The sequence below is a fragment of the Cavia porcellus genome, unplaced genomic scaffold (assembly GCF_034190915.1).
Source record: "Cavia porcellus strain 051 isolate PalLab524CR breed Dunkin Hartley unplaced genomic scaffold, mCavPor4.1 scaffold_7, whole genome shotgun sequence".
NCBI classification, from domain to species: Eukaryota; Metazoa; Chordata; class Mammalia; order Rodentia; family Caviidae; genus Cavia; species Cavia porcellus.
The window spans coordinates 45,508,008-45,524,933 of record NW_026947490.1 but is presented as its reverse complement, the minus strand read 5'-3'; the positions used below and the strand labels follow the sequence as shown (position 1 = coordinate 45,524,933).

Sequence of the window (16,926 nt, the reverse complement as noted above, 5' to 3'; positions counted from 1 at the left end):
CTCCTTTTTTAAGTGTACAATACTTTCAAAACATGTATATCAAAAAGTTTTTGTGAATCCTGTCATAACAAAAAAGAAAGAAAAGGGAAAATAAGAAAGAAAAAGTGAAAGAAGGAGAAATAAAATACATTGAGTGAGAACAGATTAGGCAACATCTGAAGTTTTCTGATATGCAGCCTCAACCATGCTTAGAGTAACCTCAGAACCAAAATGTAAAACATATGATTAAAACAGCAATTAAAGCGCAAAGGAAAACAAACAAAATATTATAATCACAGAAAAGGACAAAAGTTAGTTTTAGAACCTCAAAATATTGCGAAAATCTCTAGATGAGATAGGAATTGAATGTAAAAATGAAAGAAAAAATATTAATTTTGAGAGGAAAAGTACATAATCATAAACATTATAGGCACTGATATAGACAGAATATAAACAAGTTTTTTTTTTTTTTTACAAAATTGGAAAAATTGGAAAGCTTCTAGAATACAGTTGGAATGCATAACTTAGTAAAACACTCATACACACACAGAAAAAATTAAAAATTATAATTCGAATAGCACTAGATGATTTTTTAATTAGTAAAAAATTGAAACATTTCTATTACATTGTTTTCCAGTACATATGATTTCACAATCTAATGCTACAAAATTATTCACAAAAGAAATATGCATACCTAGAAAATCTGCCCAACAATCTGAAAAATCAAAAAAACAAAAAATGCTTTGAAGTTATTTTATTAAATCAAAGAATCCTTAATATCAATAACTGACAAGAATGTGGAAAGAATTAAATGAAGGTTGATAACTATAAACAAAATATTTGCACATTGAATCCACATACACAAATTGTAGAAAAGGACAGAAAAATCACAAACACAACTTAATTTCCCATTTGAAAATAGATGTAATTACCAAACTAATAGAATAAGACAAGTAAAACACATTATCATTCTAAGAAGAACCAGAAACATATACTAATATGAGATAAAATCTGGGCACATGTTTTTTATTGATATAATCCCAAAATATACTCAAAGGTCCTTTTTTGTTGATATGGCTTACCAAAAAAATAATGGATATTTGATGTAATGAAAGAGCATGGACTCCCAGGTGGAAAATTCAATTTTCTGTACATCCTGAAACTAATTCTAATTCATACAAATGAGACAGTGAGCAATCACAAAATATCCTGATATGACCTGTCAAAACAAAAACCAAAAATAAATAAAAATAGAAATAAATTTCCAAATAAAAAGTACCAGAAAATCTATATTCAGAGCAGCATTATGAAGTGGAGCCAGCCAAAGTCCCACAGAGGATCAATGGATACATGAACGATGTTGTGTGTCCACACAATGGAAAATTGTAGTTGGGAGGGAAATTCTGACACACTGCAAAATGCATGCACCTTGAATACGTATCCCTATGTGAAAGATAACAGGCAATAGCTGGAACAAATGGGACTTTCAACCCCAGATTTTTGAGAAATCTCCAGACTGACCTCCACAATGGTTGCATCAGTCTACACTCCTCCCAACAGTGCAGAAGAGTCCCTGTTTCCCCCACAGCCTCTCCAGCATTTATTGTTGGTAGTTTTCCTGATCCTGGCCATTCTTTCAGGAGTGAGATGAAATCTCAGTGTGGTTTTAATTTGCATTTCTCTAATTGACTAACAATGATGAACATTTTTTCATGTATTTATTTGTCATTTGTATTTCTTCATCTGAAAACTGTGTATTCATCTCAGATGCCCATTTTTGGATTGGATCTTTGAATTTTGGGGGTCTGATTTTTTAAAATTCTTTATATGTTTTAATTAGAAGTCTTTTGTTGAGGGACAATTCACTAAGATTTTTTCCCAGTTTGTGGGTTTTCTTTTCACTATGCTAGAGATTTCTTTTGACATGCAGAAACTTTTTAATAAGATGTAATCCTAGTTATTGATTCTGGGAAGTATTTCTCATGTGGTTTGATTCCTGTTCATGAATTCTCTGCCTACTCCTATGTCTTCAAGGTTTTACCCAATTTGCCTACCAATAGATTTAGTGTTTCTGTTTTAATATTCAGATCTTTGATCTGTTTAGATTTTAATTTAGTATGCAGTGATAGGCAAAACTAAAACTAGTTTTAGTTTTCAGCATATGGAGAGCCAATTTTTCCAAAACTATTTATTACAGAGACTGTCATTCTTTCAGTGAACATGTTTGGCCACTTCTAAGCATATTTCCAGAAGAACTGAAAAGAGCATACCACAGTAATATATGTGCACCCATGTTTATAGAAGCACAATTTTCAATAACCAGATCTTGGAAACAACCTAAGTGTCCATCAAGTGAGGAATGGATAATAAAGATGTGATATTTTTATACAATGGAGTACTACTCAGCTATAAAGAAGGATTACATTGAGATATTTATAAAAAAATAGACATAGCTTGAGACCATACTCATAAGTGAAATAAATCAAACTCACATGTATAAATACCAAATAGTTTCCCTAGTGTAAGAAATAGTAAGAATATATAAAACTATGTGGTAATCATGATTCTCAGTTTATAATGTTTTCTCTCATTAGTTGGAATGGCTTTATCCTGGGTTAGTTTATTTTATTGTCTGTAATGGTATGAACAACTATTGTAAAGAAAACAAGACATTATACTAGCTAGTGCTGATTTAATATCATCTTGTTTTGAAGTCCCACCAAGCTTTTGTTCTTCCATCTCCATCGGTTTTATCATGTTGTATCATATTGAATTTCATTATGTATGATAGTATAAACAAAATAGACAAGGAGATAATATAGTAAACATTGTTCATTTTCTGTTAGTTGGTTATGAACATCCTGTAAGACTTTCATTCTCTTGAATTGTTTTACATGGTCTTCTGTTTGATAATATAGTGTATGAAGGTATACTAAAATATTTCAAGGAAAGAGACACTATGGTAACTACTTTTATGTCAGGTTATCTTGTGGTGAGAGACTATGTTGCTTTAATTGTTTTGTTCTGACCTGTTTTGTTATGTCTTTTATTTTAATCTTGTTTAAAATAAAAAAAGAGAAGAGACAAGAAAGCACAAAGGTTGTGTAATGCTAATATTTAAGACATCTGGAATAGTGAAGCTCACAGAGATGGGAAGTATAATGGTTGTTAGGAAGTCTTGAACAAGGACAAAATAAAGAGCTATTAAAAGAAAAAGCAGTTTCTTTTTTGCAAAAGGAAAAGTCCTGGAGATGGAAGATGGTAATGGTTGCAAAAATATGTGAATGTACTTAACTCATGAACAACTGGCAAAAATTTTAAAGACGTGTATTTTTTCAAAATTTTATGTATTTGTTTTACACAAATGATTAAAGATAATGGGAGAAGACCTGGGGGAATTCTGAGGTGAATGTCCTGTTATTAGGTAAAAAGTAGAAAGGGAATGGAAAACAATGATTACAAAAATAAAAACTTACCAGTGCTTATAAAACCATAATACATAAAACAGCAAAACAATCAAACAGGTCACAAATACTGCCAAAATGATCCAACCAATGGAGGAATTTCCTAAAGGGTGAAAAAGAGGCCAGAGAATATCACATCAAGTCACACACACACACACACACACACACACACACACACACACACACACCAATTCTTTCTCTGGTACTTATGGGTATGCTACAATCTCTAAAGGTCATTTCTCCTCTTCCATCTCTCCTTCCCACTACTAAACCTCTCCTCTTCTAATTATCCCTCCCTCACTTCTTCTGTTCATTTAACAGGGAACAATCGCCAATCATTTCAAGCCCAACCCCTATCTCTTCTCACCCCAGTAGAGGATGATGTCCTGCCCTCCCAGGCTGCTGTGCTTCACTCGGCAAGACAGACCAGTAGCCTCCTTAGCTACCACATCCAGAGTCGCTCGGAGATACCATGTGTCATCAGGATTGGGCAGAACATCCCCTCTCTGAGTTTCAGGCTGCTCCTGCTCACCTCTCATCCACATCACCCACACAGGCTTTGGGTAGAAGCCAGAGACGTGGCACACCAGCTGCAGATAGCCAGGCTCGGGGCTGGGTCCCTGGGATAGCCAGGCCTCAGGCTTCACTGGGGTAGAAACGTCAAAGAGGGTATCACATTATTAACTCAAGCTCAAAGCACTTAACTCAGAAACTTATAAATTTAGACCTTGTTTCTTGTATACTTTTAGGATGAGAGGAGTTATTGAAGAAGCCCTTCTACTACCTTCTCAACTGTATTTAAAGGAATTGATGTAAGTAACACAGAACAGGACTAACCGTGCTTCTGCAGAGCTGCCTTCCCAGCTTCTAGGACACTCATCAGATATCTGGGGCAAACTTTTGTGAGGAGATTTTCCACAATATCACAAATTCCTTTGTACTGTAAGATTAATGCACAGAATTTCTGTGCCCTGGTACCACCTTCTGGGGCAGGCAAACATGAATAATTATTGATGCTCATGAAATGCAGTCCTTCTATAGCTCCCATCAAGAAGCTTACAATGGCTCCTCCAGAATGCAACTCACAGCCTGCAATGCCCTGGATCTCAAAAGGATCTGTGGCGAAGGAAACAGACAGATGTTACTAAGCAATAAATACAAAGAGAGATATGGCTGAAGCAATTTACTACAGCACTTAGAAAGCCTCTGTAAATCACATCAGAGTGATATGAATATCATGGAAGGAGCATGGAATAAACAAAGTATATAGAGGTAAGACAGAAGGAGAGAGGCAGAAGGGTTGTAAGGTAGTCACAAGTACATTCCAGAAGGAACCATCAGATGATCTGGAGAGGAAAGCTCAGGGAGGAGAAGGTGAAAATGATGGATGAGAGAAAGAAGCCACACTTTAGGTTACAAAGGCATAGTGTGGGAAAGTAAGGTTCAAGTTCACATGAGATGAGCTAGTGATTGGTCACAAAGCAGAGCCTTAATCTTTCAGTAATGAGTGCAGAGGTAAAAAAATTCAGAAATGCCTTGTGGAGTATGAAGAATGAGAGGAGACTGCTCTAAAAGAGTAATTCAGAGAAGTTGAAGTGGAGGAGGTGGAGGGACAAGAGTTGGTCGTGGTGTGAAGCAAAATGGGATACAACACTTGAGAAAACCCTGCCCCATACTCTTAGGAAAGGGCTCACATTCCAGCTGGAAATCACTGACAAGTTCCTGGACTTCTTTAACAAATCCTAAGAAGTAGAGTCGAAATAACTCCTCCATTTCCAAAATCTCATCATTGCTGAAGTTGCCTTTAGACCAGGTTTTCCGGAATATGATAGTGCCTGAGTCACTATTCCAACCATCAATCTGTATATCTCCCAACCAGCCTGAAGCTTGATTTTGTGCCCAGGTACTGTTGAAAAATGATGAGCTTTGGGTGACATAGTAGGAAATTGGCTCCGGAAAGGCTGGGGAAAAAGGAAGCACAAGATTTTGAAGAGTTAGAAAGAGGGAATGAAAACAACACCCAGAATCTAAGAAAGCACAACATCTGACCCATCTGAGAGACCCAGATCCTCAGGCTCCAGTGCCAACCTCCAGAATGGTGGAAGAGACCTGGGGAATGTAGGGCTCAGAGGATCAATCAAAGCCTGAGTTTATTCAGATCCCATGCATCATAGCCAGCAACTGCCAGAGTTCCTCTTACCATCCTGAGTGTCACCAGCTGGGAAGAGAACTGCAAGCAATGCCAGTACCAGGAGCAGCATTTCTCTGAAAGAAAGGACTTCAGTCTCTCAGTTTGTGTTTGATCTCTGAGTTTTAGCAACTCTTTTTTTTTTTTTTTTGCTCTGTACTCTGTAGCAGTGACTTCCTCTGTCTTCCAACTGACAATCTCTTCCTCATAGAAATTTTGCCTCAGTGAAAATATTTTCTTCTCACCCTCCAGGTTCTCCTATTTCATCTTTCATTTCCCCTATGGTTCTGACTTCCAGACTGACTCTTGTCTCCCAGAGTCCTAGTTTCTCTCCTTGTCCTAAGCTTTCTTCATATGAGCTCAAAAAGACCCTAAGTGGTTGAAAAGTTCCCTCCACTTGTCTGAGTCTTTATCTACAGACCTAGAAGATGAGTGAGGGTTACCAAATGCCTGCTCTACCTCTGCTTCTGACCTGCTTCTATCTGGGAGCATACCAATCATTTATGAACATCTCTCCCTGTCCTGTCCTCTCTTTCCCATCACATTGCCCATTCTTGGTGTTCTATGTCTTCTTCTTCTTTTGTCATTGTCTATGTTGACACATTCCAGGTTTCTGTGTCTGGTGTTCTATTTTCATATATTGACTTCTACTTCAATACACTCTCTTGAGTTTTCCACTGTAACTGTAAAATCAACCAATGCACAGGAGTCTCAGAGAAAATGCAGTAGATATTACACAGATTAAAGTCCCAGACAACTGAAAATACAGCAAAAATGCGTCTCTTATTCTATTTTACTTTTTTGTCAAAACTTTATTGTCCTTTAAAAAATAAATGTGAGACAAGCAAATCACATTTAGTCAAGTAATTTAATAAATCATTTTAAATTTGCACATAGCCTCCAGTACATTGTGGGGTATTACAGTATATAGAACTCTCAGACCAAACAATACTTAGAAAACTATGAAAATGGATAAAGAATTTTCTATTATAGTTTTCTTTAAAATGCTTTCACTATGGAGCTTTTGTTGCTGTTTTCTTCATATCTAACCATGCACAATACGGTGTTTATATGGATTATATTCACAAATATTTTTTTTTCTCTGCACTCAACTCATATACAAGTATGTTGAAAGGAATAGATATATTACCAATATCTGAGGAGCAAGGAAAACAATGAGATGATGGAAGATAAACAAATAAGAGATAATCTTAGCACTATGAGCCTAAGTACAGGTAGAACCCTTTGATCTCAGCTGACTTAGATTATGTGTTATTCAAGATTTGGTTGGTTTTGCTTTTGTTCTGTTTCAGTACTGAAAATCAAACTTTGAACCCAGATCTTTAAACTAAACTGCTTTCCCAAGCCTTTATTTATCATTTATTGTTTCAAACACTATCTTGTTAAATTGAGCACATACTCAGCTGATCTTGAACTTGTGTTCCTGCTGCTTTAGTCTCCAAATGATCTGGGATTACAGACACATGCTACAATGCCCAGCTCCATGTTGCTTAGGTTCTTTCTTCTCCCTACTATTTGTTTCTTTCACTGTGCACAAACATTTTGGTATGATAGAATTCCCATTTTTATGGTTCAGTCTTTGTTGCCTATGTTTTGTGAAACTTCCAAATAATCTTTTCTGAGGAATATATCTTCAAGAATTTCCCCATACCATTTCATCTAGCAGATACATACCTTTCCTTCTTAATTAAAGTATTTGTTCCACTTTAATTTGATTTTTGGGTGGGCAGGAGATGAGTTTAGTTTCAATATTTTATATGTGGATATCCAGATTTCCAAAGATTATTTGATGAAAAAAGCTTTTCTTTCTCAAAACTATTTTTTGACAAGTTTTTTGTGTTGGGTTGGCTATAGATGCACAGTTTTATTTTTAGCATATTAATTCTGTTCACTGGTATTATGTTCATATTTTATCTGCTTTTTGATGGACAAACTTCCCTTCTGTTATCATAGTATGTTTAATAAATATTTTGAGTTGTCTTTTATCCACATTCAAATAATATAATACAAAAGAAGTAGTAATTTTTTGGTCTTGTTTTACATTTAAAGGCAATGCTAAATCAGCAAGAAGTGTTTCAGAGAGGAAGGTAATTTATTTGAAACTAGGAGTATTGTAGGAGTATTTTCCCCAATTATCAACAATTCTATTTCTGTTTCAGGTCCTACACTTCCAAAGACCTCACTTCACAAGATATTGAGCAAAACATCAGAGCTCTAAAGAAAACATAGAAACCACAAAAATTATTTGAAAAACAATTTATTTCTACTTCTTATTAAAGTAAAGATAATATTAACTTTCCTAAAATGCTTGTCCTTTTACTACTGAGGAGTGGGTCTTCTCCCTCTGCTTTCCAAAACCTAAGTGAAAATTAAAGGGCTGTCATGAACTATCATAAGTTCCACAGCTGTGTACATTATTAATTCCACTCCAGTCAAATCAACATTACCAACATGAGTCACCTAGGAGAGCACCAACATGAAGCCAAGGGAGGACCAAGTAAAATAAAAACACACAGAGAAATGATCGTGGCAGTTTAAAAATATTTTATATTTTCACTTTCTATAAAAGCAGAAGTAGATTTTAGACTGTCTCTGACCACTTAGTCAAATGTCAACTTGGATGTGTGAGAGAATGTCTGCTTTGCAAGCAAAGCAAAGTAATGGTGATTTTTACTATTAGTTACATCTCAGGCAGCCAGAAATTTGACTGACACAGCTACTCAAAGGGATTAAATCTGACATAGAAAAAGGAGGAAGCCTGGATAATTTCCAGAGTTTGGAGTGTTGTACGCTAGAAAAAAGAGCTTCATTATATTTGTATTATACCAAAACACCTGTAATGTGACCCTAAATGTTCTGTATATATGTTTCCTTTCCCCATTCCCCCTTCTCCCTTCTCCCTTATCCTTCTGGGTGACCTAATTGATATTTTAATCAATTCTCTCCTCTAAAATTGTAAATCCCTGGGATCCTAACCTAATTGATATCTTAACCATTGCTGCCCTCTACAAATAACAGATGTGGTGCTAAAATAGGTAACAAAAGGTTGTTAATTGCTGCTCTGTCTGTTAATTGTCTCCTCTGTACTCTGCTGAGGAAAATAGGATCTTCCCCATTAGCCTATCTCCTGATCCATGCCCAACCCCCCTTACTTTTTAAATTATTAAATATACTTAAAGGTGACAAATATAGAGGAGACACACACACAGCTTTTTCAATCTCCAATTGCACTGTGTCACTGGGTACAGAATAAAATAAATCAGTGCTACCTTTTAAAATATGTTTTTGCCTCATTTTTTGAACTCGAGTTTGGTGGCTCATTTGTGCGTTACAAGAGGAGATGTAGAGGAAGAGTAGAATCACAGACAAAACAGGAAATAGTTAATGGCACATTATTTTTATTTTATGAAACCAGTGTTTCCCCCAAGAAAACCAACCAGTATCTTAGAACCAAGAAAAGATTTTGTTTTGAAATTTAAATACAGGGTTAAGAAAAATAAAGATGAGGAGGCATGCACCATTGTAAACATTTTAAAAAGGCAAACTCCTATACTAACTAACTCAAAACAGTGAGAGGGGAGAGGTAGACAGACAGGAGGCATGTGGAAGCTTGTTGATAGTTATTCATATGACAGAAAATCTTTTTCTGGATCTAAGTAAACATATAATCAAATCCCAGATCAATTATGACAAGTACTATAATTTAGAATTCTGAAAAATTTATTAATTTTGAAGGGAAAAATAGTTTTTGCTCTTTTTATGTTCTTCACTTCACTCAAGGGATTTTGAATAACAGATATTTTTGAGACAAGTAAAAGTCTAGGAACTATACCTTATGTGTCTGCAGCTTAGGTCAAATTCAGAGGAAACCTAGCCACACTGTCACACCTGTGTTAAAGAAGCATCCAGCGTCAGAAGTTTCTCCTTTATTCATGCCTTTCCAATCCATAACATAAGGTATTTTTGTGCGAGGGAAAGAACATGTTGCTTTTTGACAAGCAATCAGAAAGATTTATCCAAAGACATTAACATCTATTTTGACTTGATATGGTCTTAACAAGTTTCTCTCTCTCTCTCTCTCTCTCTCTCTCTCTCTCTCTCTCTCTCTGTGTGTGTGTGTGTGTGTGTGTGTGTGTGTAATGCATTGAGTAAAAAATTGGAGCTGTGCTCAATATGATTGGCTTGCATTATTATCCCTAACCTTGAAAAACTTACAAATTTGAATTAACTTAGGTTTTTCCTGGAAGAAATGCAGAAATAACTGATATGAAGTATATCACTTATTAAATGTATTATGTGGATTAAAAGTGCACAATGAGTGATGGAATATTCTCTACTACTGAAAATAAATACACTACTATTTATTATATATGGAAGTTTCACATGGTCTCATAGAGATCCCAGAACAGATATCCTAACATCAAAGTACATATCTTTTAACAATATTTCAAGATTTCATCACATTAGACTATTTTAAGATGTCAAATAGAGACAATAGAAGAAACTGTCATTAGCTATTGTTCATGTGATTTTTTTTTTTTTTTGTACCAGGCATTGAACTCACAACCTTGTGCTTACCAGGCAGCACATGAATATTTTTTGTCATACATCTTTTATTATGGGTAGGATACCCCAGTGTGTTTTATGCAATGTAGATTCACTTGCAGGAACAAATATTAAGATAGTGTTGATACCTAAGAAATATGCAATACCAAGTAGACTCAGTGTTCTGTGTGACACATAGGTCAATGACATAAGTGAGAAACAACAGGCAGTGTTATAGTCACCCTGGAAAGGATGCCAAATTCATTTATGTAATGCTACAAGGTCTAGTACACGCTAAGGGAGACATGCGCTAGAGTCAACCAGTACCAGAGAGAGGGAAATGCTGAGGCCCCTGTGCTGTGTCCCAGGGTGATATTATGGTTTATCTTCAGGTTCAGGTTTTGCCAGTCTGAACCATACTTCTGTAACTCATGCCAGGGTAATCATTTCTTTCTTGGTTTCAAGTTCAGCTCAGTATATCAATTTTTTCATGTTATAGTTTCTGTCTGAATTTCCCCCAAAAAAACATGTGGTCAAGTTGGAAGGCAGACATTTTGCAAAGAGCTGACTCTAGAATTTGTGATTTGTTCATTGTTTAATGCTAGGAGTTGGGGTGTGAAAGCTACATCCACCCTGTACAGGTAAACTTCATACAAATCAAGGAAGGAAAACAGGCTTATCACTGCCCCACCCCCCCTTTTTTTACTGTTTTCTGCTGCTGTGAATGATTGCCATTCTGCAGTGCCACCTTGCCTTGGCCCAACTGATTATGGACTGAAATGTCTACAAACTGTAAGCTAAATAATCATTTCCTCCAGTAATTTTAGACTTCATATATTTTGCCTCAGCAATAAGAAAATGTAATTAAGACAATTCATTAGGAAAGAGGATCAGTAAAGGAATACTTGACACTTAATGTCTGCAAAAACCACTGCCTAGCAAAACTCTAAGGACATCATTTGCCATTAGTGATGGATGGTACCAATATATAAGCCTGAGTAGGAACAAAACTTTCACATGCTGATTAGGAGTTCTCTCTCCATGAAGGAGCACAAGACACAAGGCCATTCATATATCAATGAATGTTTTGTGAGGTTACAAGTGAAAAGGGGAATATTCACTTCTATTTTTTCACAGCATTCAATAACAAATACAGTAAGCATTCTAAAACTTGCCATACCAGCAAAGAGTGAGATCATCTCAATTGATGCAGAAAAATTGTGGTGTTCCCAATTTTAATTAAATATTAGACATATTAGACATATGTCTAATATTAAATATTAGACATACTAGATACAAACAGAAACTTATTCAACAGAAAGAGGTGATCTATGAAAACTCCACAGCTATCATAATAAATGGGAAAAAATGTAATCCTCACCATGAAACATCTGATGCAAGATTAGAGTACACAATCTCACCCCTTTTGTAATGAGGTACCAGAAGGATTTGCAAAAATAATCAAATGATAAAAACCAATACATTTAAATGCATAAATCTGAAAATAAACAGCAAATTATTACTGTTGTAAATGACAAGATCATATAAATGTAAAACCCAAAATATGTAGGATTAAAAAAATGAACTTAGTAAAATTCTACAATACAGAATCAATTAATAAAATGACCTTTTCTACACACACAATAGCCTAATGGTTACAGATTGTCAGCAGTTAAACTGCACTGGAAATCTTGTTATTACTGAAAGATTTTTGCTCCAAATGGGACACTGTACCCAGTAAAGCCTTGACCCCGGAGGGTCAATGGATCTCTCCCCACGTTCTTAAAATAAAGGTCTCTTTCACTTAATATTTCTTATCTTTTCAGCCGTGCCAAAATCCTATCAGATGGTTCCCTTCTGCGCCCAAAATTTTATCAATTACTAACTGTATTATGTTACCCACAATGGCATACATATTATAAACAGTTTTTCTGCCTGTGTGATTAACACTGTGACTTCATGTCATCATAACCATCACTACAGTCATGTCCAAAGGATTAGGAACTAAATCAGACAGTAATTTTGCGTTCTTTAGAAGATTGGAAGTCAGGTTATTGTGCTAGACAACAACCAAAAAGAATACCCATCTCCTACAGGAGCTTCAATACTAGTGATAAAGTTATATATTATAATAAATCAGAAAGCAGCAATATAGAAAACAAAATGAATGAAAAAGATAAACTAGATAATCACAAGATGCAGAAGCAAAATGCAACTCATACTTCAAGTCTAACCAGGACAAGCCTGGATCATTGTTAGATAGGTGATATTAGAATAAAAATACTGGAACTTTCTGAAATCATAAGAAAGAAAGAAAGAAAGAAAGAAAGAAAGAAAGAAAGAAAGAAAAAAACAAATTCAAAAGCCTAAATAGGATGCTATATCTCAGGTACAAAAAAGAAATAATGTTTAAAAGCAAAGACACTAAATAATATACAGATAAAATGATATATGACCTTGGGAAAGGATAGAAACAAAAAATATTCAACTTTAGAAAGAAATTAAACCCATTAAACAGATCCAACTTGTATTTCTTATAGAAATACAAGAAATGAAACCTCCACTGAAAGTATATGCAACAGATGAATAAAGGAGAGGATAAAATTTCAAATCTTAAAGACAGAATTGCAGAAGTAATCAGGAAAAGAAAGATATCTTAAAAATAGCAAAAGACCATGAAAAATTCAACCAATAGCTACAAAATGAAGAAGCATAACTTAAGATTGACTGAGATCAAGGAGAAAGCCAGAGACAGCACAAATGACATAATACTCTTTGCAGAAATAATGAATAAAAAAATTTAACACAAAAATAAATGAAGTACATGGAACTCCAAGCAGCCGTGACCCAAATAAAACTATACTCAGACATAAAATAATCAAAATTCCAGAAATTCACCACAAGAACAGAATATTAAAAGCTGCCAAATAGGCTGAGGATTTAGCTTAGTGGCATAAGTGCTTGCCTGGCAAGCACAAGATAATGAGTTCAATCACCAGTACCAAAAAAAAGTTGTTAGAGAAATGACAGACCACATATAAAGAAAAGCCCATGACAATCACGGCAGATATCTCAATACAATCACTCAAGTTAAGAGCTTGGAATAAAGTATTTCAAGTCCTGAAAGAAAACTTCCAATCTAGGTAGGTGTACCCTGTAAAACCACCTTTAAAAATTAATGAACGCTCTCCTTGTGAGTCAGTGTCATCAACAGGCCACTGAGGAGAGAGCCAAACACCAGCCTGTTTCCATAAGTTAGCACCATTTTCAGACTAGAGGGAAAGAAGAAAAGAAGTCAACAAGAAGCAAGCCCTCCCTGTGAGTTGGCACTATGTGCAGACTACTGGAGGAAAATCCAGATGCCAGCCACTTCCTGAGCATGGGCCAAGAGACAAGAAAATCCACCACCACCACTTCTGTCTCCCACCATAAGTGACCAGCTGATCTGCAGAAACACAGGCTGTGATGGTAGTTACTGAGGTAAACCACAATTAATGCTTGTAGTGTTTGCTATTTCACTGACTGCAGATCTAAAGCTAGTAGTCTGATTATCTATTCAGAGGATATCAATGCACAATATGGCATCTATGGGGATTTCCTTCTGAAAGTGATAAACATTGTTAATTCCCTCTTATCTTGTTCTGAAGTCCTGCATCATTCTCACTGTTTTATTGGGTTGGGTTTTATTCTGGTTTGTCTTGTTTCATTTTATTATATCTGATACCATGGGAAGATATTTCAAAGATAACAAGATATATAAATGGTAGCCATTTTGGATTTTCTATTATCTTAATTTAAAGTCCTTTATTGCATTCATTGTTTTGCTTATATTGGTTGTATTCTGTTCTGTTTTGTTTGATTTTTACTATGTCTGAAATGTGGGCACTTATTTTGACGACAATCAGAAGCATTATGGTAACCATTGTTCATTTCCTAGTATTCTTCTTTGAAGTTCTGTATCACTTGCACTGTTTTGTTTGACTGGCTTTCTTTTGTTTAATTTTGCTTGGCTTTAGTCTCTTTAAAATAAAAATTATTTTAAAAATTAATGGAGAAATGATATTATCATGACAACAACTGAAAAATTTTATGACCACAAAACCAATACTACAATGAGGACTGGAAGATATTCTAGACAGATCTAAAAATAACAATTTCAAGAGTACAACAGAAACAAACCAGCAAGTAATGCAAGTAATGAAACAGAGGGTAGAAGCTGGAAGCCAGTAATAGGAAAACAATAGGCAAAGGATAAACCAATGCATACCTATTAGCACCATCTATGTAAATGGCCTCAATTCAGCAATCAAAAGACCAGATTAGAAGACTGGATCAAAAATCAAGATCCAATAATATGCTGTATATGAGAAACACATTTAACTTAAAAAGAAATTCACATACTGAAAGTCAAAACTTGGAAAACAATCTTCCATACAACAAGAACACATCAACACAGTATAGTTATTTATTATGTTTGTAAAAATGGGGAAATCAAATAAAGATTAATCAAAAGAGATAAAGAAAGTCACTACATATTTCTTAAAGGAAAATATCAAGAGGAAAAGGTAACAATCATAATTATACATGTACCAGACAAATGAGCACTCAATTATTATGTGACAATTATTGATAGACATGAAAAATCAAATAAACAATAATACAAATATAATTGGAGAGATGAATACCCCATTATCATGAAGAAACAGATCAACTAGATAAAAAATCAGCAAAAAGAAAAATACCAGAATTTAACCAAATCTGTAAACAAATGGACTTAGTAGATGTTTTCAGTGTCCTAGTTGACATTATCATAATACGCATTCTTCTCAGCTTCACATGGGACATTCTCTAAAATAAACTGTGTACTAGCTCACAGAACACACTTTTGTAAATGTCAAGGTATTAAAATTATCCCACGCACACTATCTGATCATACTGTAAAGACATGTTCAATGAATGACAACAGAAACTGAAAAGGTCCATAAACATGTGGAAATTAAATAATAGCCTTCTAAACAACCAATGGGTTGCAGATAAAATAAAGAAGAAGTCACAATTACTGATTTGAAATTATATTACAAACTATTATGGTAAAATCAACATGGCACTGGCAATAATGCAGATCTGCGGAACAGTGGTACAGGTTAGAAGAGGTAGACTTAAGTACAAACACACACAGTCACCTTGTTTTTGACAAAGAGGCCAAACATGTTTCCTGGAAGAAACCTCTTTTAATAAATGCTGATGGAAAAACCGTCTTTTTGCATGCTGCAAACTAAAATTAGACTCATTTCTATTGCAACACATTAAACTAAAGTCAAAATGGATCAAATATCTAAATATTAAAACAAAAACACTGAATCTTTTGGAAGAGAAAGAGACAGAAATATTGAAGACAGAGGTATAGATTGAGAGTTCATGAATAATATCCAACTACTTAGGACTCACTTCAAAGAATTGATAACTAGGTTTTCATCTTATTAAAAATTTCTTGCATAGCAAAAGAAATCACCAAAGGAGTGGAATGACAACCCACATAGAAAAAAAATTAGTCAATTTTTCAAGGACTTCTATGAAGAACATATAAAGAATTTAAAAACTCATATCCTCATATTCAACAACTCAATTTAAGATGAGCATATGAAATGGATATACACCTTTCAGATAAAGAAGAACAAATGGTAAATAAATACAGGAGAAAATGTTCAACATCACTGGTCATTCAGTTGACACAAATTGAAACAACACTTAGATTTCATCTCAATTTGGAAAGAATGGTTATCAACAAGAAATCAGCCAATAACAAATGCTGGAGTGGGCCATGGGGCACTATTGGTGGGAATGTAGACTAATGTAATCACTGTGGAAATGGGTATGGAGATTCCTCAAAAAACAAGGGTGAGTCCAATTTGACCCAGTTATTCTACTCCTGAGGATCAAGAAGAATTAAAACATAATATATGTGAATCCATGTTTACAGTACAGTTTGTAATAGCGAAATCTGGGAAACAGCTCAAATTCCCATCAACTGGGAAATGGATAAAAAGATGTGTAATTTTAGACAGTGAAGTACTACTCTACTATAGAGATTGTTAAACTTTAGGCATTTCTAGGTAAGTGAATGCACCTTGAAACCATACTCTGAAGGGAAATAGATCAAATACACATGTGTAAACATCACTTTGTCTCATTGGTATTAGAAACTAAAAGAGCAAATGAGGATTGAAATATACAATAGATATTTTGAAATAGGAAGAAATTGGTCAAAAGTAAAGAAGAACTAGGGTGGAATAAGGGAGAAATTAAGAAAAGAAAAGAAAATATAGCAAGTAAAACAAGTTCTGATGCTAACTCCTACATTCTGAAGAACAACTTCAGCTCAGGAGAAGAATAGAAAGGAAAAAAAAAAAAAAAGAACTAAGTAACATGATAATGCTGTTACAAAATTGCTGTCGCACTGCACACACTCCTAAAAAGTTTCAGAGACCTCAGGAATCCCTGAGTCAAATCTAATGAATAAACGACCTCAGTGTAGAAAAGAAGAATCGTATATTTGCCATTTATTAGGATATTTCCAAAAACATTCTTCTCAGTAACTATTTCCTTACCTTGAAATAATTGAAGAATATTAATTGCACTCTTCCCATATATGTGTGACTTCTCCAGAGAGTAGTTTATATTATATTCTCCACAGATGACCAAGGATTTATTTACTTAATTCTGAACTTG

At 34.7% G+C, this 16,926-nt stretch overlaps 1 protein-coding gene across 2 annotated transcripts; it reads right to left on the bottom strand.

Annotated features, from left to right (window-relative positions):
- Window positions 1-718: 718 nt before the first annotated feature.
- On the bottom strand, window positions 719-5,747 carry Cd1b2 (CD1b2 molecule). Of its 2 annotated transcripts, none has more exons than XM_063252070.1 (6): window positions 5,644-5,747; window positions 5,138-5,404; window positions 4,281-4,559; window positions 3,976-4,089; window positions 3,456-3,546; window positions 719-1,198 (listed from the first exon to the last, which is right to left on the bottom strand). In XM_063252070.1, exons 1-6 carry the CDS (start codon window positions 5,702-5,704, stop codon window positions 1,177-1,179), a joined length of 834 nt encoding a protein of 277 aa, XP_063108140.1. In that variant the 5' UTR covers window positions 5,705-5,747; the 3' UTR covers window positions 719-1,176.
- Between the last annotated feature and the right edge of the window lie 11,179 nt (window positions 5,748-16,926).

What these genes read in the sequence shown, in the direction of transcription:
- Cd1b2 (XM_063252070.1), bottom strand. Translation starts at nt 5,704, where the DNA reads ATGCTGCTCCTGGTACTGGCATTGCTTGCAGTTCTCTTCCCAGCTGGT. An exon ending in CAGTGATTTCCAGCTGGAAT is followed by an intron (nt 4,560 to 5,137) that starts GTGAGCCCTTTC and finishes CCTTCGCCACAG; the next exon opens with ATCCTTTTGAGATCCAGGGC. An exon ending in GTGGGTGATGTGGATGAGAG is followed by an intron (nt 3,547 to 3,975) that starts GTGAGCAGGAGC and finishes TTCACCCTTTAG; the next exon opens with GAAATTCCTCCATTGGTTGG.